The sequence below is a fragment of the Hippichthys cyanospilos genome, chromosome 6, assembly GCF_059441005.1.
Source record: "Hippichthys cyanospilos isolate Australia breed blue-spotted pipefish chromosome 6, RoL_Hcya_1.0, whole genome shotgun sequence".
In the NCBI taxonomy this organism is placed as follows: domain Eukaryota; kingdom Metazoa; phylum Chordata; class Actinopteri; order Syngnathiformes; family Syngnathidae; genus Hippichthys; species Hippichthys cyanospilos.
This window is the reverse complement of record NC_142374.1, coordinates 8,273,699-8,300,000: the sequence shown is the minus strand read 5'-3', so window position 1 is coordinate 8,300,000 and position 26,302 is coordinate 8,273,699. Positions and strand designations below refer to the sequence as shown.

Below are 26,302 nucleotides of genomic sequence, written 5' to 3'. Positions count from 1 at the left end.
GCAGGAGTTCTCCGATGAGCTCTAAATGGTCATCCAAAGGGGTAAATATTTTCATAAAGCAATAGAGGAAACTTGTACGATTGTTTCTATGTTGCCTTACCTGTGATTTATTTTAGTTGGTTAAGTAAAATGGAATTAACCTGAAATACTGTACTTTTATGCTTTATTCATCATCACCAGTGGTGTCAATTACTTCCTTACCCAACGTTAAAAATTTCTCAGATGGACACAAAAAGCTCAATATCCCATTATTCAGATTTTTAGTGTATCTCTATGACTAATGTGATTTATGGAGCTTGAGACAAGAGACATTAGATTAGTTTTAGGTGACTGCGAGGGGAGTCCTCCATTGTAGTGAAAGGTTTCCACTCCCCACTGTGATTACGAGAGAAGTCAACGAGCAAATGTTCTCAAAACATCAGAGACTTGTAAATAACAGACAAACATGAGTGACTACTTACCAGCTGAACGTACGCTACTTTATAGTCAGGCTGCTTCACCCTCTGGTTAAGGTGATTCCTCTTCTTGTTGGAACCTGACGAATAAGAAACGGCTGATATTACTTACATGTGTAAACACAGACTGCAAAGAGGAATTGTTCCAGTCATTACATTTACATTAAATAAGAGGAAATCTAATCATTGCAATTGATAAACTGAAACCAGGCTTAAAAAAAAAAAAGTACTTACAGATAACTGACTCGACTATGCCGAAAACAAGAATGAGTTATACTAACAGACCCTGATTATTTATTGACCTTCTAGAAGATGCCACAGAAAACTCAAAATTTAAGTCACCAAAAAAATTGTACATTTTTTAAGGAGCATACCTATCCGCAATTCAGATAGGTATTTAACAACATGACAAGATTAAAAAGAAAATGTCAAATTGAAAAGTGTGTTTGGAAAGGCCCCTTAATCCTGAGTACAACTCAGAAATAATTGTGAAAATTAGATGAAGCATCCAGAGAAATTTAGTTTTGTAGGAACTCTTTTGTATTTCAATGCCTGTTGAAAATCGGTTTAAAACCACCTTCAAATTATAGTTGACTCGCATAACTTTGTTTTACTCAGAAGTCCCTTTGCCAGTTGGTTAACCAGTTTCAGTCAAAAAGAAAAAAATTTCTGGACAGGCCAAAATTCTATGTCATTGTGACAAAATTAACGAAATGTTTCAGACAAAGACACTCGCTGAAAAAAAATACATTTATCAGCCCAGATTAAAGTTTCATATAAGTGTGTGTGTTTTTTTTTTTTTTAAATCAAATTGTGACTGTGTGATTTTGACTGAGGTTTAGGCTGCATGCCAACTATACGCAACTTGTATGAGATTTAAACATTGCCATCATGTCGGGGTGTTTGACAAATAGTTAAAATGATGATATCATGCACTGTAAAAAAAAAGCCTGGAACAAACAAGGAAAAAATTGCTAAATTATTTGATTGTAAATTTTCAGGCCAAAGAAATGTGGTTCTATTTGTGGTAGCTACGGCACTTATGAAACAAAAGCCTTATTTTATGAGAAATATGAGTAATTATAAAATAAGTAAGTAAGTGTTCTGTTGAGCTAAATAAAGGCAAACATCAACACAAAGGCAGACAGTAACAAATGGAGGTTTTCTGCCCCATTTAGATGTTTTGACAAACAGCAATCTTGGACCTGTTGCACATTGAACAATGTGGCTCAATGCAAATGAAATGTATTGTGAAAAAAAAATACATGTGGCAACTTCGGTGGACACTGTGATTCACACAGTACAACTATTGATCCTCATGGTGCAATAAAACAACCTTAAACCCCTATCAGGTTTGATGTTCCACATACAGTGCAAAACCAGATAAGTAAATCATACATACAAAACTAATACCAAAATAAAAAATTAAAAGATTTTGCAAATTATTTTTAACCTATGTTTAACTGAATGCAGTACACGATAAAGACAAGATAAATGTAATGTTTAAATTGATAAACTTTTTTTTTTATTTTTTTTTGCAAAGCATAGCTCATTTGGAATTTGATGCCTGCAACATATCCCAAAACAAATGGGACAGGTCGCAAAAAGGACAGATAAAATTGTTTATGAAGCATCTATTTGGAACACCGCACAGGAGAATAGCTTTATTGGGAACAGTTGAGTGCAATAATTGGGTATAAAATGACCTTCTCTGAATTCTTCAGTCATTTACGTTCACATTTAAGTCTGAAAATCAAGATTGGATGAATTCAATTCCTCAGGCGGCACTGCATCAAAAATAATCAACGAGCAAATGATATCCCCACATAGGCTCAGGAAAACTTCAGAAAACCACTGTTAGTAAATACAGTTCTTTGACGATTTCTGTCGGTCCGAGCTTGACTAAAATGGACTGATATAAAGTCGGTAAGTGTTCTGTGGTCTGACGAGTCGACATGTCAAATTGTTTTTGTAAATTGTGGCTATTGTGCGCTTCATGCCAAAAAGGAAATGGGCAACCTGAACAGTTATGGATACACAGTTCAAAAGCTAGCATCTGTGATGGTATGTGGCTGTGTTAGTTTCAATGGCATATGTAAGTTACATATACTTTATGTGAAGTCACCATTAATGCTGAAAAGTAAAGACAGATTTTGTAGAAACATATTTCCAAGCAACATCTTCTTCATGGCTGCCACTGCTTATTTCAGCAAGACAATGCGAAAGCACATTCTGCATGTGTTATAATAGCATGAGTCCATGGCAAAAGTGTGTGGGTACTAGACTGGCATGCCTGTAATAAAGACCTGTCTCCCCCTGAAAATTTGGTGCATTACAAAACATAAAAAACAGCTGAAGCTGTACGTCAACCAAGGATGGAAAAGAATTCCACCTGCAAAGCTTTAACATTGTGGTCAGTTCCCAACCCTTTCTTGAATGTTAATAAGAAATGTGATGTAAAAAAGTAGTAAACATGACCCTAGTCCTTTTTGGATCGTGTTGTGGCCATACAATTTTAGGTTAATGAATATTTGCTAAAAAGAATCCTTTAAATCCTTTAAAATTAGATATATTGTCTTTGTAGCGTATTCAATTGAGAATAGGTTGAACATGATTTGCAGATCATTATATTCTGCTTTCATTCATGTGTGCCATATTGTCCATTCACTAATGGAAATGGTTTTGTATAATATGGTATAATATACTTTATTCCTTTTTAATGAACCAACAACCAAAGGTTGTTGCCAATGACTGACAAGAAGCATGCATTTCAGGAACAAAGATACTCAATGCTTGGCATTTCTACCCATATATATATATATATATATATATATATGAAAAGAAGTCCGCGGGATCAAGGGCCTTTTACATGCGCGTACCAGTACTATGGAATGCCCTACCTGAGGAAGTTCGCGTAACCAGCTCAGTAGAAATCCCGACTAAAAACACACTCATACTCACATGTATTTAGTTAATGGGCCTGTCTGCAGCTTTCTTCTTCTTTTTCTGCCCCCTTCTCCCGGCTTGGAGAGGGGGCTAGCTAGATAGTGAAGGATGACTTGACCGCCCCCATCTGGCCCTGCGCTGATCGACCATTGCGGGTTAAGAGATCGACTATCTGCGGTCCACTTGGCTGGAATGTGGGAAGCCCAATGGCTCTGCCTGCTGTCAAGACATCATTGCACTATAGAGCACAATATGTTTTCTGTAATCTATATTGTGTATCTGTATTTGTCTGTATTTGGTACGTGCAGCATCCACTTCAACCTATGGGCCTGGAATGGGGCTCCTCCCACCTGTGGTCCCTTTTGAAAGTTTCTGATTTTCCCCAAAATAGGGTTTTTGAGTTTTTCCTTCCCCTTCTGAGAGCTTTGACAGGGCATGCTGTTGTGTACCTTACACCAAAAAGATGTCTCTGTATGACTTCTTTTTTCAAAAGAAGTCTCGACATGAGCTCTTTTCACCTGTGAAGCCCTTAATGTGAATTCTATTTGAGGAACTGTGAATGGCATGAATGGAAGTCAACCTTTCACAAACTTAATCAAACCGATTTTAACAACCTGCATAATGTTATCTTCCAGTAAGTATGTTTACTGTTATTTTCCTATCTTAATGCAATAACAAGACAATGCGTTAATTTTCAAGTCAAACAAAGTTCTGCATAGTTTCCATCAGGGTGGAAAAACAAGACTGACCTTGTTGACAAGAGAATGATGGTTAACCACTTCCCCAGCTGGAGATGATAATGACATCATGTTCCTTGTCAGATCTCACCAAGTGGAGGGAGGACAGGGGATTTGAAGAGTGAAAGTAGTCTTGGGTTGTGCATGTCTGTGTGTGCGTGTCTGTATGTGTGGTAAGGTAGGGTGCAGAGTTGTCAGATAAGCAGCTTTGCATCATATACAAAATTTAAATGCCATTTCTTTCATAAATCAGTATGAATTTAGTATTCAGAGGAAAAATTGAGTTCAAGAGTGACTCATCTACCAATATGTACAGTTTTGGCTCATTTTCTTACAAGATGACACAAGAGGGTTTGAGTTTGAGGGCCAAACAAAGGGCCAGATGTTCTCCTTCAGGTCGTATTGTATGTAAACAGCAGGATTTATTTTTCAATCTATCATAGCAAATTGTCCCGGTCCTGAGGAAGCAAAGCAGCTCCAGAGCATCACACTGCAACCACCATGCTATATAGTTGGCATTGTGTTCTTTTTATCAAATGCTGTGCCATTTTCATGCCAGATGCAATAGAGGCTGCACATCTTCCAATAAATTCCATTTTTGACTTATCAGTCCACAGGACATTTCTCCAAAAGTCTTGAGGAGCATCTTTTTGGCAAATGTGAGACAAGCCGTTGTGTTCTTTTACAACAGCAGTTGTTTTCGGCAGGGAACCCAACAACCGATCTCATTTTTGGCCAGTGCCTTCCTTATACAGTTGTGAACACTATCCTTAACTGATTCCAATGAGGCCTGCAGTTCTTTGAAAGTTGTTCTAGAACTTTTCTGATCTGGATGAGTTGTCACAATCTTGGAATAATCCACGTCGGTTGACCACTTCTGGGAAGGTTTGCTACTGTTCTCGGTTTTCTCCATTTTTGAATGATAGCTTAGACAGTGGTTTGCTGGTGCTCCACTCCCATGGAAATAGCATTGTAACCTTTTCCAGACTGATACATTTTTTTTCTTATTTCTTCCAGAATTTCTTTAAATCATGGAATAATGCATTTATTCTTGGAATTTTGTAGCCAACTTCGCTTTGTCTAATAGGTTCTATTCATGTCACTTCTTTATTTAGCAAAGGTGGTTGCAATCAGGTTTGCGTGTGGAGTGTGAAATTGAACTCAGCTTTCCCAAAACTGTTGTTAGTCACATTTGTTTAATGATTTAACAAGTGTGCGATATCACTTTTTTACATAAGGTCAAATAGTTTTGGGTTTTGTTTTGTTTTGTTTTTTTAAGAAATTGCATTTTAAATATCCTTAACTTTTCTAAGTGTGATATTAAAATTGGTTAGAAGCAATGAAATCTTTGTGTGTGACAAATCTGCGAAAAACAGGAACTTACAAAGGGGGCAAAATTTCTTCACAGCACTGTATTACAGGTCAACGGCCAGGTCATCAAAATGATTAAGTTCTTTTGACATCTCACCATTGGTCACGTCAAAAGGCATGTTGCGTCAATAATGTTGCCATGCAGATGGTTATACATTAAAACATGAAAAAAAAGAAAAAAAAACAGACGTTCTATTGTGCTCTTTTGAATGTATATGTATATGTATATATCTGGTACATGTAGCTAGAAATCACAAGGATGGCAGCCAACTGCTCGGGGAAAGCCAGAAGCAAAGTAGTAAAACGCTAATACCCTCCCTCTCCAAGCCAATTGGAGGTTCCTATCTGAGTGGGAAAGCGAGGTAAGATGTGTGTGGCTCTATGAATGTTTGCGGTCTCATTGCAGAGAAAATAAAATATGACTACCTTTGTAACACGCTGACCTATGTATCGCTCCATAAACAATAGAATAACTAACTAGTATATCCAAAAACATAAAAGCGCTCTAGAAAAACATTTCAGATTCAGGTAATCTTTTCCAAACACACACAGAAGCAAAGGCAGCACTTTCATAGAACATTCTAAAATGCAACTACTCCCACTTTCTCCCACTTAGAGATTGCGGTTTGGCAGACATATATCACATTACAAATCCCAGACCAGAAGGGTATCCATGGCAACTCCTTCCAAAATACCCCTGCTACCCATGGAGTGAAGAAGGGGTCGTTTGCGCCCCTAACTCTTTTTTTCCTTCATTTTCTTTATGCTGCCAATGGAGTGGAACTTTCAACATAGACAGGGATACCTTCTCTGACGCACTACAGGATCACAGAGGCACCGAAAGACCCCTTTCTTCTCTTGCTGTCTCTGCCCATGCACCAGTCCTCCTGTTCATGTCTACACTCCTCCTTATGCGGCTCTCTTTTTTGCCAATCTTTAATGACACTACCCTAGTAAACAATGTTGAAGCGTCTTTCACAATGTAGGCTAGGGATAACATGGATATCATTTATTGTTGCTATAGTTACCAGTTGAATAAACACTATTCTTAATAATACCAGAAGTTTACAAAGGCTAAACAACATTGTCAATAATACCAGATGTATACAAAAACACTGTTAAAACATTTTTACATACATGCTTGAATCAAGATGATTGGTCATAGTACAAAAGACCAAATTTAATGACTAAAAATGTCTAAAAAATGTGTGGCATAGCTCATCAAACAGATTTGTAGCATCCAGTTACTTGAGCTTTTGTGTTTATTTTTGTTTGGGTTTTTTTGATGGTCGGCACTGAGCTGACTTTTTAGCACATTTGCCTCACAGTGCAACAGCTTCAGGGTGTACCCTGCTTCTTCCCCAAAGATCAGGTTTGGCCCCAGCACCCCCCATGACTCAAGTGAAGGTAAACAGTTCGAAGAATGAATCAATGAATGATTTTTGAAAGCCTGTTTTGAATTGCAGTGCACTAAAATCAAACTGTTCCACATAATATGGGAGGTAGCTGTGCAAAGTTCAAGAAGTATAACTAGGAGGACTAGAATAAGTCACAATTCATCCGTCATAACGAATTTCAAAAGGTTTGATTAGTTCGTGAACGTCACTTCACTAATGACAAAAAAGCAGAACATAGAAAACGTGCGTTAACCCCACGTCATCATTTGTTAAGACACTGCACACAAACGTAGCCAAATAAGTTCCTTCTTTGATTTATATTCAGCCGTCAAGCTTGTTACTAATAAGATGATTGACCTCATAAGAGGTGGGCAATCAGTCGACAAAGCGACGAGTCTCTTGTTTTTTCTGAGGAAGGCCTACCAACATGGTCCTGAACATTTTTGGTTTTGGAAAGAGAGGTAGTACAAAAACTCCTCACGAGGAAGTTCTTGAATTGGTTTCTGCTGTCTGAAAGGCACTATATTGTATAAACCTCAAAGTAATGCGTGAGATGTGAATCCATCTGTGTTCAATTCAAATACAAAACATGACTGGAAAAGATGACAAAGTATATCAAAGTCAAAAAATAATAAATTGGGTGAAAGGGACTGTCTGGACGGACTCTGAGACAGTATTGTGGGAAGGCACAGAACTGGGCCAGGTTACAAATATTTTTCCGCTGTACTTACTCATGTTCCTAAGAGCACAGTGGCCTCTATAATTCTTCGATAGCAGAAACTTGGAAGAACCCCGACTATTCCTAGAGGTGGCTAACCCTAACCCTGGCCAAACAAGCAATTGCAGTAAAGAGAAAGGTGACCTGAGCCCCAGAAATTCTCTGAAAAAAATGTACGTACCAGTACAACCACACAGTCGAAGGGGAATTGCTTTCTTTCTGAATACTGCTTAGGTTTGACATTAACAAAGGTCCAACAACCCAGGGCCACTACACTGCTGTGTCGGACCATCACCCATCCAGACGATGGCCTGGTATATAAAAATGGGCTAAAATAGATTTTCAGTTTTCAACTGAAATACTTTCATTACTGAAACAACTTATGCTATGATGTGAGGAAAAATCGCAACCGGAACACAGTTGCTTGGGCATCTTGTTAGGATAATCCTGGACCACCTCCCTGCTGAGGTTTTCCAGAGAAGTTGGAGAGACTATTTTGTGGCTGGCCTAAGAATGTCTTGGGATCTCCATGGAAGAGCTGGATGAAGTGGCTTGGAAGAGGGAAACCTAGGTGTCCCTGAAAAAACTGTTGACCCTGCAACCCAACCCCTGATAAGCGGGATAGATGGGCAGACAGACAGTTGGAATGATGGACAGAAGTAATTTAATCAACAATAAATTAGCAGACACGATATTTATTGAATATTTCTTAACATACCTGAATAACCCAGTACATCCTTAAATAGATATTCTTGTGTTAAATAATGTATCCTGTACCTCGTCAATAAATATTTGGATTTCTGGTTTGGACAAAGTGGAAAAAGACACTCACCAAACTGTATCCTGGTGCGGACTGCTCCCACCGGAACATTGTAAATCTTCTCCAGGTAGTTTTTGACATCATACTTTGTCATTCTGCTCAAGCATGGTGACCCGGCAGGTAGGTTCCGGAAGGGACAAGAAAAAAAAAAAAAAGTTACATAAGGCATTTTTTTAAGCAGTTTGTAGAGGGTTTATAATGTTTCTGTGTCAAAATTAGAGGCTCAGTCACTTAAATTGGGTTATAATTTAGTACTGAAATAAGGTGCAATAGCAAACATACACTACAATTTAGATTCCATCCCTTTGTGGGATAAAAAGCCAAGAGAATAAAAATGACAGTGTCGGTCTTTACCCAATTAGCTCTTTGTGTGTATTGATCGAACACAATGAAATCCTATACAGGAAGTAGGTCTGGCACCAGCCAATCTGCTGCAGGACCATTGAAGCTTCCACTAGCCCACTGGGCAGCATTTGAAACGTACTGCTTTGACCGGAAGAAGAAAGGCTTTTAACTGCTAATCAATTTAGCGAATTTGATTAGCCTGGTTGAGAGCACTTCCCAAATGCGTCTGACAAAGTGCTTTATAGTGACGCTGTGGTCTAACATAAGTACATCGGATATGGCATCTTCTATCACATTACATGCTTCTTTGATTGAGTGGGATAATATGTGTGGCTGAATTTTCACAAAGATACAACACTATCTTAAAATGTTTGAACAATATTCATCCAGCCATCTCCTGGAGCTGCTTATCCTCACAAGGGTCGCAGGCTTTCTGATGCCTATCCCAGCTGACTTTGGGCAGTTGGCAGAAGACACCCTGAACTGGTTGTCAGGCAGTCACATTGAGCAATATTAAGTTACAATCAAATATTTTTTGCCTAAACACAAAAAGTTGTTCCAACTCAGGACGAGGTAATGTGTTTCATGTGGGACAAGGAATTGCCTTTTCCACTATAATGGCACATACAGGCAAAACTTGTTTTTAATCAAGAGGTGGTTGAACTCTTCAGAATTCATAAATAATGGAGGCAAATTATAAGTTGCGAGCCAGCAAGTGAAATTGTACAAAGTTCCAAACCCAAACTTTAAGTGTGCGATTTCACCTTTGAAAGTAATGGTTTATCACCGTGAATTGTTAGCTGCCATTGAACTTTTTTGCATGTGCTATTATTAGCATATTCTTTTTATTTTATTTTTTAGTTGATTGCATATCCTTTGCGGTCATCAAGCAATAAGCAAGGCTGGGTGACGATGAGAGACCAGTGAGACCGGTCTTTTTCAGATGCTATCCCAGGCTTTAGTGGAAGTGCCTGTTGTCGCTGAAGAAAATGACATCACGTCTAAAGAAAACGAAAGGAAAAGTCATGATCATTTTTTTTGATCTGAGAAGCATCATTCATTAATTGCGTGCTATAAACCAACATGTCTAAAAAAAAAAAGTTTTTGTGGAGTTTGCTTCTTTCAGTGCATGAAAAAAGGCAAGAGGCAAAATGTCTGCTCACAATGCCATGAGCAATCAACAGTTCGTGGCTGAGAAAAACAATATGGTGCAGGAGCAACCTTCCTACTCACTCAACCTAGCTCCATATGATCTTTTTCCTTCCTCAAGCTCAATGTGATCATAAAGGGAACCTGTTTTGAAGCGTCGGATGACCAAAGAAGCTTCTGAATATGGAGCCGAGAAGGATCCCCAAAAAAATCTTTTCAGGAATGAAGTAGGAAGATACGGCAGAATAAAGAAAAAAAAAAAAATCACAGGCCTCCTTGGCATAAGTAAATATAAGATTAAAAAAGGAAGACCACCACTATACTAAGTGAAGTGAAATAAAATTTAATCACAGGTGGCACCGAATTTGAAGAGAAGAAATGACTGACCGACTGCAGAGGGATTTGTTTTCCTAGAAAGTAGTTTGGGGATTGCAAGGTCTCCTGTGGTCGATTACCAGTGGAAATACTGATAATGATTAATGACGTGTTCCAAATCCCTCCAGTTGTTATTATTCCTCCAATCCTCAATATATGACTTATCTCTTGATAAATGTCAACACACAAGCAGGAAGTATCAGACATGTATAGTGTATATGTTGCAAGAATCCGATTTGGTTTGTTACTTCATTTAACATTATACAGTAGCTACCTTTTCGGTCTAAAATTTAAGTGAAGAAACTCTCTGGCATGCCACGGTGTAACATCTATTCAAACCCAATAAACCCACTGCATGTGCCATACAATATATACAATATATACATGTTTACGCACAAAAGAAACATTTCATCCATTAAACTGGAAGGTACATACAGTATAAAATTTTGAAAACAATAAAGATCTTTTCAACCTTTTTTTTCTTCTGTTAAACATTCCGTATCACTTGACTGGCACTGTAACTTAATGGAGAGTTCTTGTCTTAATTCGGCCATTATATTGAATTGCTTTATTTTCTGATAGGAACAATACAGAGAGACTGACTGCTCTGGGCTAAGAGCAGTGATAATAAGCACAAGGGCCTAATTTACTAGATCCCAAAAGGTAGACACTAAATTACAGTACATGGAATGTTAATGCTAAGAAGTAAGTGGGTTATGACTGACCTACCAAGGCAGAGAGATCATTTGCTTGGATCTCATATTTCACATTTTGTTGGCAACAGGTGTAAAATTATGGAAGCCACTATATTTAAAACCACGTTTTGTTCTATAGGTAGCTTTGATCTTTTTCACAAAGGAAAATCTGAAAAAAGACCACAAGCACAAATTAGGTTTGAAGCCAACGAATTAGAAGTCCTAGTGGAACAGGCAACCAAACATACATCACTGAGTTACAGAAAACTACTATATCAACTCATTGTTTTCAGCCATCAGCCATTGCTTGAATTCTAACGTACCCCTAAATTTTTCTAAACCTCTTAAAATTCGTGCCTGTTTATATAAGACTTAAAAATAGAAAAATGTGTGCTTAAGAAAGACAGCTTTTTCCTGTTTAAACTATAGGCCGAAAGTGACCGCTGTGCCCAGTAAAGGATGAATGTATATTAATTTTTAACTCTGATTACTTAGTAAAACAGAGCACAATCATAACAAGTACGTCTCGGAAATTGTTTTGAGGTGATGGGAACGGCATGATGATTTTCAATCTAATATCAACTGGTGCAAATATAGACGGCTTAATGATTAAATACTACCAGAAACTAGATACACATGATGTCTTTGTTTTGGCCCGTTTGATATTATTTGACAGAATTTGAGGCATTATAGGAGATTGATTTTGTTTGTTCTAATATTCTGTCACACAAAAGGATTAACCTGCTTTCTTCCAGCAGACAATACCAGTGAAATTCATCCACTGCTGTGACCTTTCAAGCTTATGGGTGTTTCTCAAAGGTGGAATTGCTCACACTGAGTCAAGAAGATTAAGAGTATCAGTTCCACGTGCTGTAAGACGGTCTAATTACACCTGTGCTCTGAAAGCAGGAGGTAGGTGAAAGGGCACAGCCCAAAAAGTACAGAACAGGAGTGTGACAGATTTGATGACATTTGATGAGAACGGAGGTTATCAAGCATTAAACTGTCTTGTTTCAAAAACCTGATACTTCCATAGATAGGGTAGGGATTGTAATAATACCAAAATATTTTAACAAAATTATAAGCAGCAAATGAAATGAGAAGAAATGGAGCATTTTTTTACTTGTTTAAAATTCACGACAACAAAAACCGTTCAAACTTGACGAATATCTTGAATGAACCAAGACAAGAAATCGACATTAATAACCTTGGCAAACACTTGCAAACATTCACCCTTCAGTGAGATACGTCTTTGAGGATAAAATTAATAAACTGAGGATAATAATAAACTGATTGAACACATAACTGTACTTTTGGAATAAAAAAGGTGCATAGAAATATAGAATGTAGGCTCAATGAACAATTCTAATTTTGGACATTTCCAAAGGGCGCACTGGGCTACAAGGCGCAATACAAATGTTTGTCATATTTATTCAACTTCAATTCGACATTCATTCATTCATAAAACACACCTGATTATAAAACGCAATTTGAGAAAATTCTCAGGTGCACCTTGTAGTCCAAAAACATATGGTAGGACAACCCTATATGGTAGAATAAATAGTTTTCTGTCATACCGTTGCATCCAGGGGCTCTGCAATTTTTCATGTTTATTTTTCCTGAACTGTGGACTAATAATTTTTACTGTCAAACGGTTCCACCCACCATTTTTTCCAAAAAAGATGTTTTTGTTTTGTTTTGTTTACCTGTCTAATTTTTTGATTGATTCAAAATGTTTAGCTTCTAAACTGTTCAGATTCTTAGTCAACAAAAATATTAATTTCAAAATAAAGGCAAAAAGTATAGCTTTGCCAAACTTTAGACCTAAAACTTGGTTTTGCTTTATGACTAGCTAAAATTATTATTTGAACTACAAAGAGTTGAGTTTAAACATTACGCCTTCTGCTCTTTTAGATGAAATTCACCAAAAATGTGAATTGGAAACTTAAAATATTTGCTTCATATCACATGCCGCACACGCGCACATGCAATTGTTTATTAATTGATTGCATTACTCGATACAGTGTTCAATGGCTACAATGAATGCTAACTTGAACTTTGTCAGATTATTTGTCTGAGAAATCACTCTAAGTTTAAGAAACCTGTTTGGTTGAAGATAAACATTTCAAGTGTTCCGGTAGAGTTATCTTATATGAAGTAAACAAAATATATTTAAATAGAAATATAATGATAAACTTCACTTGAAACAAGAAAATTAATATTTCAGCTCTGAATAAAGTAAAAATACATTAAACGAATGACAGCTATTGTATACTATACTTTTTTTTCAGTGCAAGTGGCACTCTAATTTATCCCAAAGGGCTTTAAAATGCTTGTTATGAAGTACAATGTCAACCAACACAACGTGAGAATGAGTATATGAGCGGTAAAGACGGATAAGTCCTCTAAAAAAAAGGCCATGGGTTGAGCTGCCAGGATTTAAACAAATGCCAAAAGAGGCATTCCATTCAATTTGAATTTTCCAATTTGCTGCCAGTTCTGAGAAAGTATGTGTATAAAATGAGGCAACTTGCACATAAAAAAAGAGCGGTTGTCATTAGAATGTATTAGATTATATTAAGATTATATTGTTATATTTAGGAAATACAAAGTTTATAGTGGGATTTGTCATTAAATTTCCATCTTCTCGTTTTAAAAATTATAACATACACACAGTGTAGAAAACTGTAGATATCAAGCCAAATACTGGCCCTCCTCACTACCGTGCAATAAATAAGAATGTTGTTCATTGATCATTAGGACAACTGCCATTTTTGTGGGGAATAAAAGTTGCTTAGAGGGTTTAGATAAAGTACCTTATGTTTCTGTGACATCATTATATCCTTTCTTGAAATTATGTTGTTAGTTTTTTTTTTATAAAATACAATACTGTCCAGTACTATATGTCTAATTTAAAAATACAGTAAACATGTTTTCATCAGTAAAAATATTTAGCATAGGTTTTCTTGAGTATGCCATGTCCGAAATTATCTGAGGTGAGCATAAAAAGTCAGCACGAAGGTAGTAGTCATTACATTCATTTAACCTACACAGTTCACTCTCAAGACAAACAGAAAGGTAAATCAGCGGGAAAAGGTTTTCCAACTTAACTCACGCCAACACGTAAACATACAGGTGAGTGATCACCATGGTGATAGAGTCATCGTTTGATCCAACAGGTTCGCATTGTACAGCTGCCAGACAATGATGACTGCTGTTAGAAAGGCTCGGTTTTCTCTAGTCAGATTACACTGAGAAACCACAGCATGGTCTGGTTTCATAGTTATTAGTCAGCATAGTTGCATAAAATGTGACTGAGAGTTAGATAGTTCTGTTCAGCGTTGTTTTCCTGTGTTGTGTGTATGAACCTTTACCCATGTCAGGTGAAGAGAATAAATTGAGACTATGGGGTAGTAGGACAAAACCTAGAAATTTGATGATGTTTCTTTAAGATCTGACAGCACAAAGGGACAAGAACAATCCAAATACAAAGAAATTAGTTTCTTTGGTAGGACAACCCAGGTGCTTGGCACAGAATGTACCCAGGACAAACTGGTTTAAGCTCTGGTTTAAGCTGCTTTGCAAAAGAATTTGAATAAAAAGCATACCGAACAAAAAAAGGATAGGCCAAAAATGGGACAATAAAGCCACAGTTAATAGAAAATACAGCAGAATCCAATTAACCAAAAATATAATGAGGAATAGCAAAACACAAAATGGTATTCTCTGTGGAAGCAGAAACAACATTGTCTACATATCAACACAAAGCAAAACATATCAACAGTTGAAGAATTGCTTTGTTGACTTTGTTATATGTATTTGTAGTGTTCAAATAAAAATCATTCAATCTGTCAAATTCCAATAGGGTTTTAAAATAACTAACGTATTTTTCACCCCATTAAGCCTCTGCCCCACTGAGGGGTGAGCATTGGCGAGTGTAACGGTTGCCGCCTCTTTTGATGTCACCAGGGTTTGTCAAAGGTCATAAAATGCCCACTTGACTGTCACCAGAAATTAGAAAGCCAACAATAACTCGATCTATGTTGAATAACTAATGCGTTTAGAATCCCAGGTAAAAAAAATTAAATTGTACATACATAATTGGTATCAAAATAGTATAGTAAGTGCTATGTATATATAATATACATGTATACAATCAGAAAACAACAAAAAAATATAGAACGGTATTATTTACCTTTGAGTGGCGCTTGTTATGCACATATTCCCTAGTAAGGGTAGACTAGGCTAGGCTAGCTTCGTATTTCTTGATTATCTCCAGCATTGTTTCTATAATAATCATCTTCTCACTTCTCTCTTTAACATCTCTAAAAATCTTGGGACCCATGGCTAACCCATTCAAGTTTGAATTAAGCAGTAAAAGGCACTATAAATACAGTTTTGTAACCACTCACGATAGAACAAAGCTGTACCATTCCGCCATTTTGAAACGAGTGGGGCCGACCAATAGCAGACCAGCATCACCGTGAGGAGACGCTGACCAATACCAGACCAGCATTGTAGCGACACGTTGTATGGATGCAGTGACGGCAACAGAAAATAAGTGCAATTACCTAAAAACGCCTGCAGATGGAGACAAAATAACACAAACAGAGCCAAGCCCCTTCCGTCATGACAGTTGTTTTTGTCGCAAAACCGGGAAAATACCATAAAGAGGGGACAAAAAAACTCAGTATTCCACACCGCAACATGAAAAAAATGTAAGCCAGGGACGCTGTAACACGGGGGTCCACTGTACTTGCGTTTTTGTGAAAGTCACCCAAAATGAAGTAAAAAAGGTTGTAAGCTTAAAAAGTGAGGTCAACTTCTACTCTGAGAAATGCAGTAATTATGAACTGAGATTATTCTTTCATAATAAATAATGGTAAATGCAATAAAGTGATGACAACAGAACACATTTGAGTCAGTGTGTCAGGCTGTCAGCAGTCGTTTCCTTCTACTCAACTGCTATTGAAAAGTAATCCAACAGATCTTGCCAGATGATATGGAGCACAAGCACGCTGCTAACTAATGGCTAATTTGTGGAAGACGTTACAATAAATACTGGCAACAAGCATTCTACAATACTTTGTGTAATTAAGGCCTTGTCTACACGTAGTCGGGGTTCTTGCAAACTGGTCATAAAAGTCTCTGGTTTGCAGTGTTTGCTATAGGTGGCCATTATTTGTGATTGGACGGGATTTGGCGATATTACTGCCACCTAGTGACTTGGTATGCTTTTAAATGACTGAAACCACATAGTGCTGGATTTATGTAGCAGTGATTTCTTTAAATAAACAAACAATGTGGATGGAGTTTTGTTTTTTTTTACACACAGCGGGGGAGAGAATGCGGGTTTGGTTACGTGTAGACAAGGGCTAAGTCTTTTTTAGTGCCCTGAATTGGCGATTGAATGTGATTTCATATCTAGTCGCAATGGACGACTCACTTCACTAACAACAGTTTGTGAGTCCAGTTATAGCTGTTGTTGAGACATTATACTACTTATGCTACTTTATATGGTAACGTTTGTTGTGAGAGTTCTCACCTCATTTGCCAGCGTGTTCTACGGTCATGCAGAGCATTAACAGGCAGCGCAAAGCGTTAGCAGATAAGATGTATTGGCAACCCATAGTTTTAGCTCACCGGTCACGCCCTTGCACTCCAAACATGAAAATATGGTCGCAGACCTACTCCAAAAAAAATAAAAAATAAAAAACAAAAACAAACAAAACAATTAGATAGCGAGATGTTGGCTGCCGGAAAAGCAGATCTTAGGGCAAAAAAGTTTGGCCACCCCTGTGTTTACCTTATTGATGAACAAAAACACGTGTCCAACAGAAAACACACACACACACACACACACACACAAAATTATATAAGCATTCTTGGAATTCGGCAGGCAACAGACAGGAGTCATATTAGTAAGAGGCCAAGCAAATGGATGAACAGATTACAGTCAAAAACCCACCAGAGACCTGTCTTAATCTCTATTTTTCTCCCCAGCACAGGCTTTGGACCTCTCAGTTCTGCTATCCTCAGTGACCTCGGTAATCAGAATCTACTTGAAAACATCAATATTCAGTTGTATTTAATGGCATATAGTAACACTGTAAAATGCTACTTAGCAAATCTACCAAACTCCCAAGGTATGGATGGGTTGGATGATTAAATTATTGCGTTTAAAAACACAAGAGGACAGATAGCTTGATGTGATGTATCAGGGGGCACGTTAAGCGCAACATAAACCTATGGAATACTATACATTAAAGGACAGCTTATAAATATGTTCATTAGTGTAGTCAACAGCTTCTAAAAAAGAGAACATTAAAAAGAGAACTGGCAGCAAACTGGATTACCCCAATAAAGTACGGATTGCAGAGTAGAATGTGTTTTTGGAATGCTGCATTGATATTAAAAATCAAGCACACATTACGTGGGGTAAAGTCAAGGTCTGTATAACGTACAGTATTCCAAAGAACATGTTATTTGGATAATGAACAATAGTATTTTGCTGTATTTACCCTGTGGACAACAATAATGGCGATTAAGGTGACAAAAGTCTGATGTATGAGGGAAAGTCGTAAAGTCAATAGTTTTGACTTACTACTCCACTGCACTGCCTGTGTCATCCGTTAACAAGTCATCATCGCTACACAGCTCAATAATGAAGACCTAACCGCACTGGAGAAAAAAAAAGGTCTGGACAGTTGACTGGCGCTTCTGACCTGTTATTTATGTTGTCATACCACCTTGTGGCCAAGATACAAAGTGCAATTCCTGTGAAAACATTTTGTCAAGTCTAGTCTAGTCTGGTCTAGTATAGCCCAGTCCAAGCCAGCAGCACCTGGTCAATTTTGGCTGTGAAACAGTGAAAGGATCACATACCAAAGTAGACTTGACCTAAACTAAATACAAAATATCCACATTGACTGATTGTAATGTAAGTTGTTTGGGTTCTTTCTTAGAGTACTGTACAACACTTGTCAAAGCAAGATGTTGTCTTTTTATTCACTTTGATAATAATGGATACCAGCATATCAAATAAGAGCACAGAAAAAAATAAAGCTTGTGGCATACATTAATTATAAGTCTTTGATACTTGGGAAATTAGATTTTTAAAATTCCCACTTCCATAGATTAGGTTACAGGCCCTGACATTTTTTGTCCCATCGGTATTTCATAATAATGATAATCATAATAATAATAATAATAGTAATAATAAGCCTATAATACATAGTATACAGTGTAATCTATAGTGACACACATATAATAGCGCATATCTATTTATTTCTGCAGTACTAGATTGTTAATTGACAAGAAATTGTACAACACAACCTACCTTGTTGACGTTGGTTTGTTGAGTATGGATATGTTGCTAAATGGCATGAAAAAAATGAACCACTGGTATGCCAATTCATGTTATTGCTACAATTCGAATACCCACTGCAATTCTTTGAAAAGATGTGGGACGCATTGTCCCAAGGGGAGTAAAAGGATTTTTTTTTTCCTGTTTGTTTTGTTTTTTGGGGGGTGAGGGGATGTATGATAGACATTATTAGAGGTTATTCATAGGCGTTCATGGTTGAGCTCATCAAGTAGTAGGTGATAAGACTTACTCCATTGGAATGCGGAACTGGACAGTGTCAGGAGGTTGCTCTTTTCCAGGCCTTACCAGCGTCAAGAACCAGTTGGGTCTGAATAGTCTAAATTGTGGGTTGCCCAGTTGATACAGAGGATATCTGCAAAAAGAACAAATAATTTGATTCATTTGTTGTTTTAAAAAAAAAAGAAAAAACAACAAGTAAAGAAATAAAAACGTGGCAGAATGCATGACATGTTTATAGTGGTTACTAACTACTTAACTGTGGCATTCAAATTTTGCTGTTAAAACAATTAATAGCAATTTGCTCGCATGTTATGAATTTTAATTTTGCGTTAAAACTGATTTAAATTCACTATTACTGTTGTCTGAAAATACAGTACGGGATTCATTTGTCAAAATAAACATTTGTTAGGTTTGTTAGCTAGCTTCAAATTGATTAAAATCGTAACTGTCCAGATAGACTGGAGATTTGACTTTTGGCCCATATCACGTAGCCCGGGTTCCTGCAATCTAAAATTGTGTCCTTTTAATTGCCGTTATTATCTATGAACCAATCTAGAGTTTATCCTGCCTCTGGTCCAGAGTGAGAAAGGACTCTCCAGCTCACATTTGATAGACAATGGTAAGACAAAAATGAATGAATGAATGAATGAATGAATGAATGAATGAATGAATGAATGAAATGCATCACCGACGCAAGATCAACGACAGCATTCGGTCAAATACGGCAAATATGCTAATCAAACACTATTTTCGAGCATTATTTTGTAGGGGACATGCTAGGTTCAAGTCCTCGTGTGACATCCGGACAAAATAATGCTAGGGGATGAGGTGGTAGTAACACCAAAATAATCACTACATAAAAATACATTTAAAAAGCAGAGTTAATTCTAGTCATGTTTTCATGTATTTCTAAAGAAAACAAAAATACACAATACAGTAAAGTACTTGATTGATAAGCAATATTTTGTTGGTTGGGAATCACGGGTTAAGGTCCTAACGTGGAGGCGAACGATGATTGTGTTTGGAAAAACACTCTGCCTGGCACAATCTTTCTAGTTTGACGTGTGTTGTAGGCGTTGCTTGTTTATGGCTAATGTGACGCTGGCTGTTAGTGTAAATTGCATTTTTTATTAATAGTTGTACAAAAAAAAAATCCGTACCATCGAATATTGGCCTGACCTGCTTGGATGCTTGTAAATGAATTCGAAGGGATGCACCTCCGCGCGTGTGTTGAGGCAATGTATTTACTGAGCCATAAATTCCTCCCCGAATGCCCCGTGTAGCAGTTGGCTCCCAATCGCGCGTGGGTGTGTGAATTACCATTTAGCTAAGCTAACTGAAGTGATGCTCATGTTGTTCAACGCTGTTAAGAGTCGGTCCTTGATACGCATTCCACGTTTTATGTCAAAAAGATAACACAAAAGCTCGAATTTAGCACAGTGGATGAGTAAAGTCGGATGGGATCTAGCAACTCAAGCTGAAATGATGGCGGAGCTTCATAAATTACCCATTTATGAGCTGTAAACCTTACACGAACTGTGTCGGATGACTATGTTCGCGGTTGTTAACTTGACAAACGATTACTTACAATACTCTCGTAACTGGCATCCTTGTTTCAGTTTCTTAACTGTCATGAACTCAATAAGAAGCCGTTTCGTATATTTCCAAGGTTGTTTAGCAGGACATGTGCATTGAGCACTATTTCCGGGTACAAATACCCCGCGCATGCGCGCAAGTAGGGAGCTGATTTGACCTTGTGCCCGGTTAAATTAATTCAGTATCATTGTTTATGTGTGTAGCCTGATGTTAACGCGGCATATATTACGGCACCAATATTTTTGACAAACGAATATTTTATTTACATTTATTAGTGTCTTTTTTTTAAAAAGCAGCAATGAGCTCAACTATCACCAGTAAACCTTATATGAGAAATTTGTATCATTGTATATTTTGATGTGTTTGGCCTATTACGTTTGAAACTTTATTTGCATACATTTCACAACACTGCAATTTATTGAACAAAAATTGAGGTTTTATTTTACTCTAATACAGTAAATCGGATGGAAGTAACGGGGTTGCATATACTTTATGCTAATTAGAGTTCTTTTTCAAGACTTGTACATGCTATGTTGTGCTTTACATGCTAAGTTCAACTACATAATAATTAGAAATACTAATAAATATTATATTATATGAAATTGTATTATATTATATTATATTATATTATATTATATTATATTATATTATATTATATTATATTATATTATATTATATTATATTATATTATAGTGTATCGTTTGCTAAAACTATGGATTATGTAGGTTTGACTAGAAAATTGTTTAATCATTTACAATGTTTTGCGATTCATATCATCATGTAATATTCATGTACATGCGACTGTGATTTCCCTAAATTTTGAACATCGAAGGCCAGATAAAATAAGGTAACATTGTGCATGTATAACTAAAAACAGCCAGTAGAGGGAGACTCTCTCCCACTTTTTTCGCACAAGGCGTTTGACATGTACCTAATTAAAGGCTTCTTAAAGTTACAATATATATTTTAGACCTTTTCATTTTGAAAACTCATTTTAAATTTCAATAAAGTGTAAGTACTTGTGTTCTTTCTTCTCTCTCTCTCTCTCTCTCTCTCTCTCTCTCTCTCTCTCTCTCTCTCTCTCTCTCTCTCTCTCTATATATATATATATATATATATATATATATATATATATATATATATATATATATATATATATATATATATATATTCTCGTAGGTCTAGTAATCGCTCTTTATTTTACACGGGGAGTGCCACCCAGATGCGGACGATCATGTTTCTTTCAGCTACTAAAAGCGAAGGAGGTAAACCTTTGCATGTCAGTTTGTGTTTTGTGTGCAGTGAGTTTCTGGTTTGTATGTCAATAAAAAAGAAAATAAATGGTTTGTTTGCCAATCATAACTAAAAGAAGGAGAAAGAAGAGAAGAGCGTGCATTTGGGTTCACCAACCAAATAAGAAAACACCAGCAAAAACATCCTGATATAACCTTGGCCTATGGCTTCTTTCTATCTGCTGCATGCATTGTGTTGATGCCCTTGTCAATCCTGGTGTGCCGGGATCGAGGCAAATCTTGAAAATGTTAAGACAATTGTCATACTTTCTTGGGGCGTGAGCTGATTTTAAAATATTCCCAATACCTCGTAAGATACATGCGTATGAAGCGTCACTAAAGTTTATTATTTAATGGAAGGGTTATCAAAAGCTGGGCAGAACCTTATTTTTATTCATGAGTTGTCCATCAAACAACATAATTTTAATCACCTTCAATAAAGAAGGTTTTTCTCCTGTTTGGCATCTGCTCGTGCTTTGTCATCATCTACTAAAAACTGTGGGACTTTGTGTTCATTTTCTCTTTCCGTATTCATTCCAACCTCACATCCCGATTTTATCAATACTGCTTGTTTTCCTTGTCCCTGGCCTCTTTCCTCCAACTCCTCCTTCGATGGTCATCTTTATTACTCTATCTGAACGCTGTTTTCACGCTGCTTTCATTGTCCACTCACACTCAAAACTCCTATTCACCAGATGGGCAAGCAGACTGTCTTTCTCTGTTATTCTACCCTTTGGAAGACCTTAATATTGGTCTTCTTCTCCTTCCATCTCTTGGAGCACTTTGCTCCATGCCCACATCATAACGACCTCTATCTTCCTCATGTCACTATGTTCAAAGTCTATCTTTCCCCACCATACAAGGCAATGCTCCACACATGCTAACCATCGGCGTAGTGGATATTTCATCTTGGACTTCTAGCTACAATGCAACTAGGCTTTAGTTTTCTGCTATTTGAATAACATTGGGCTTTCAAGTAAGGTCCCTCCATTAAACATACAAAGTGTTTCTAAGTTAAAAAAAAAAAAAACTCATAGTTTTATCACAAATTGAATGCTTTTCCAACTCTTTGGCTTTTATTTTATATGAGTAGATAATTCTCCAAGGTAGGTGAATATATACTGTATAAACACATCGATTATCAACTGAATGGATCAATCCACTCACCCTAACCAACATTGTGAATCCCTGTTCATACATTGGAGAGGATTGGATTAATTGTACTTTTTTTTTTTTTTAATAGATATACCTCCTTTTTTGTGGTGCAGGCACATCATGATCCCATCAGCCCACAAATAAATTGAGTTTGAAAGCCCTATTGTAGACAACCATATAATTACCCTTTCATTTGTCTAAAGTTTGGGAGAAGGGGTTGGTACTCAGAAAAATCCCATGTAATATGATAATAGGTAATATAAGTATAAATATAAAGGTAATAATTATGCAAAACGAATTATTACATAAATTTCAAATGCAAATTTTAACCACCATTTGAAGTAATCGAAGAATCATTTGAAGAATCCTAAAAAATAACATTTATTTGCCTTTGTTGCCACTATCAGCCAATATCATACTAGAACGCACTCATTAGCTGTGCTTATGATAAATTACTCCAACCAATAATGGTGATCGATTTTAACAATGCATAATTATTTACCTTAGAAATTAGATTGCCGTCTTGACTTTTTGATGAACACACCACAAAGTTATGTTATGTTTACAAAACATTTGCACATACACACTCACACCGCAAACACAATCTGTATGGTCATGCAAACACATTTTGTGTGATCATTGAAAGGGTGATTATAATTCTTCTGCTTCTCATTCCAATTAAGTGGACAAGGACAGCATAAAAATGAAAACCTAATTCACAGCGCTAATCTGTGTGCGTGCGAGAGCACCGGAATACAGGTTCAGGTCCGGTCCTGTAAAGCGGCTGTTTATGTGACTGGACAAAGAGGGAGAAAGTTGAGAGAGGTGGTGAGACGGAAACAGTGCGGTCCACAGCAGTGTCAACCCGCCAAGAGTGGTTGCCTGGAAAGTTCCCATCTTAAATGCAGTCGGGGACAAATCGTTTGTATTGAATATCCTGTTGAAAAAGTAGAGGGAAGTTGTAAATGAAAGATCCAGACATGTAGATGGAAAGGTTGCAGTGGATTGTGGACGATTCCCCTGAAGCCGCTCTGCTTCAAGAATAGAGGATCTGTGGCCACTTTAACACTGCAAGAAAACGTGGTACAATTTTATTCTTTTTCTTTTCTCATATGTGACAAATGGATTTTTCATATCTGGCATGAGATATTTTTCATGTCGTCCTATAGATCGGATACAGTGTACAGTACATCAAATATTTTTCTATGCATTCTATTTGTATGGCTGGTCCTTTTAATGTTTAACTGCTGGAGTGGATTTGTCATGCAGTTATTGGTTAATTAAAGGTTACATGTTCAAAAAGAAAAAGTACAAATACAGTGCATTTTTTCAACTCTTCCCATCCGCAATATCCTCATTTTAGATACAATACATATGCAAGATATTCAAATATACTTTTAGGTTAGGATTGAGACACTATATTCAAAATGTGTATTTCCTTTACCAACGTATACATTAAAGACTTTCTCATGATGCAATACAAAATGAAAATAAGTCCTTACCAAAATTAGCTGCTGACAACAGTGATGCACCAAAAGTTGAAACAATAAATCACAACATGACTGCTCACAAATTATTGGTACCTTTCTAAACAATTAATCCAGTTATTTTTATTTTATCTTTGTTTTTTTTAAACTTAATCCAGTGTGGAGTAATCATATGTACCACTCTTGGTATGTGGGCTCTTTCGACTAGTAATGGCGCTCAGTGTGTACTATGGGGAATGTTTTAAGCTATAGCCTTGCATGAAACCATCTCATATCCCATTTTACAATGCAAACACACAACACTTTAGTCCTAAAAAAATCATCTGCATTTAACTTTAAAGTTGTGAAACTTTTTAACTAATTGCACACCACCTAACAAAAATGTCACTACAAGAATACTGTCGTTGAAAAAGTTTTAATTGTTTCGCTAGTGGTAGGGCAAGTGTGATTATACCACTTTTTTTTTTTTTTTTTTTTAATGTAACCTTTGATGTCTTTGTATCAGGTTTGTGCACTGACTGGCATGATTGTCTCCCAAATTTAATGTGGAAAAATGCCATTTCTCTGACACATTTCAGTCAAATATTACACAATGATGGTTAAAAAAAAAAAAAAAGGGCCCGGGTGAGTATTTGGGTCTATTTTATCCCAATGTTCTGAGTTGTTTTTTTTATGTTGCCTTTATACAAATGGACCTCTTTTTCGGGTTGTTTTGGGGTTGTTTTACACATAACAACCCCAAGATGTGGATCAATTTGATCTATAGTTGGATTATTTTTAATCAAACTGTTTTTAGGGTGCCTACTCTTCATGTAATTGGATGTGACCAATATGAGGGACATAATTGGATGTGACCAATATGAGGGAGTCTGTGGCTGTTTTGACAAAGGTATCCTCAAATAAATGTGGCCAAATACAGGAAAATTGTGGATCCAATAAATTGAATTGTATCTATTAAATGCAGATTATTTCTCAATTCATCTGAGATTGGCAGTTTATAATCTTTTGAGTGCATGTTTCGTCAACCATCAAGTGTGCAGGTATTGAATAATAAACTAAGTGAACAGCCTACGTCACAATCACAATGAATTTAAATCTGCTTGTTTTTTGCAGACCATTGCCTTTCAAAGTCTATTCAAACGACAAATCGGATAGATCTCGAACTCAATTCATGTCACAAACTCATTTTGATCTAACATTGGGAAAAAACTTGATTCGGATGGCATGTGTCCTTTAAAATGGCCCACTGAATAAATATGATCACAGAGTAGGTGGGACTTATTTTTTTCACGCGCCAGATTTTTGTCCTCCCCCTCTGCTATCAACAGTGAGTGGTATCAGATATATCTAGTGCAGGAGCAATTCCTCTTTTTTCATGCCCCATGTTCACACTCTCTATGGGAGTGAATGCATGCCACTCAACAGTCCTCTGCCTTTTTATAGCTGCAAGGGATGCAACGGCGGGGGGGGGGGTAAATTCAGACACCCCCCTCCCCTGCCCGTTCCGTTGGAGTCAAAAGTGTGACCTCTAACCCAGGAAACTGACCGGTACAACACTCATGTTGAACTTGAACAGTCGTGCATGCATGAATGCATTATCACAGGGGTGTCTAAACTCGTTCCTCGAGGGCTGCTGTCCTGCATGTTTTCCAGGTTTCTTTCCCTGACACACCCGACTCAAATGATCAGGACCATCATCAGGCTTCTGCTGAGCTTGCTGATGACCTGATCATTTGAATCAGGTGTGTCGGGTTCGAAAACATTCATGTTACCGGCCCTTGAGGACCGGATTTGAACACCCCTGCATTATCCCGTACTCCTGCCCCCAACAGAGTTATATGATGGATTAGGAGCTAAGGGGGGCTGACATACATAAGCAGGACAAGAGCAAATGATCTTCAAGTTACATATGTGGGCCAACGCAACGTAAGACATCTGGTGTGGCACTATAGAAGACCTAAACCTGGTGACAGAAAAATTCTGCATGATTCGGGGATGTGTCATTTTGTTGACGAAACGCTAACAAAGCACTTAAAATATGCAAGCTTGTGTATACTGCACAGGCACTAAATGTGCACTGGTTTAAGGCACATAAATTGTCGAGGTACATGTGTCAAAGTGTGGTTCGGTAGCACCATGTTGACATTGTGACTCCAGA

General features: G+C 37.1%; 1 protein-coding gene across 1 annotated transcript in view; it reads right to left on the bottom strand.

The window, feature by feature from the left end:
• Positions 1–20,339, bottom strand: part of mrpl23 (mitochondrial ribosomal protein L23) — a 51,183-nt gene extending 30,844 nt beyond the window's left edge. Inside the window, exons 1-4 of the mRNA XM_088418196.1 lie at positions 20,203–20,339; positions 18,625–18,747; positions 8,457–8,539; positions 462–535 (exon numbers count right to left, since the gene is read on the bottom strand). Coding sequence (XP_088274322.1) covers positions 462–535; positions 8,457–8,539; positions 18,625–18,747; positions 20,203–20,222 — 300 coding nt within the window. The 5' untranslated portion in view covers positions 20,223–20,339. The remainder of the gene's footprint in view (positions 1–461; positions 536–8,456; positions 8,540–18,624; positions 18,748–20,202) is intronic.
• Between the last annotated feature and the right edge of the window lie 5,963 nt (positions 20,340–26,302).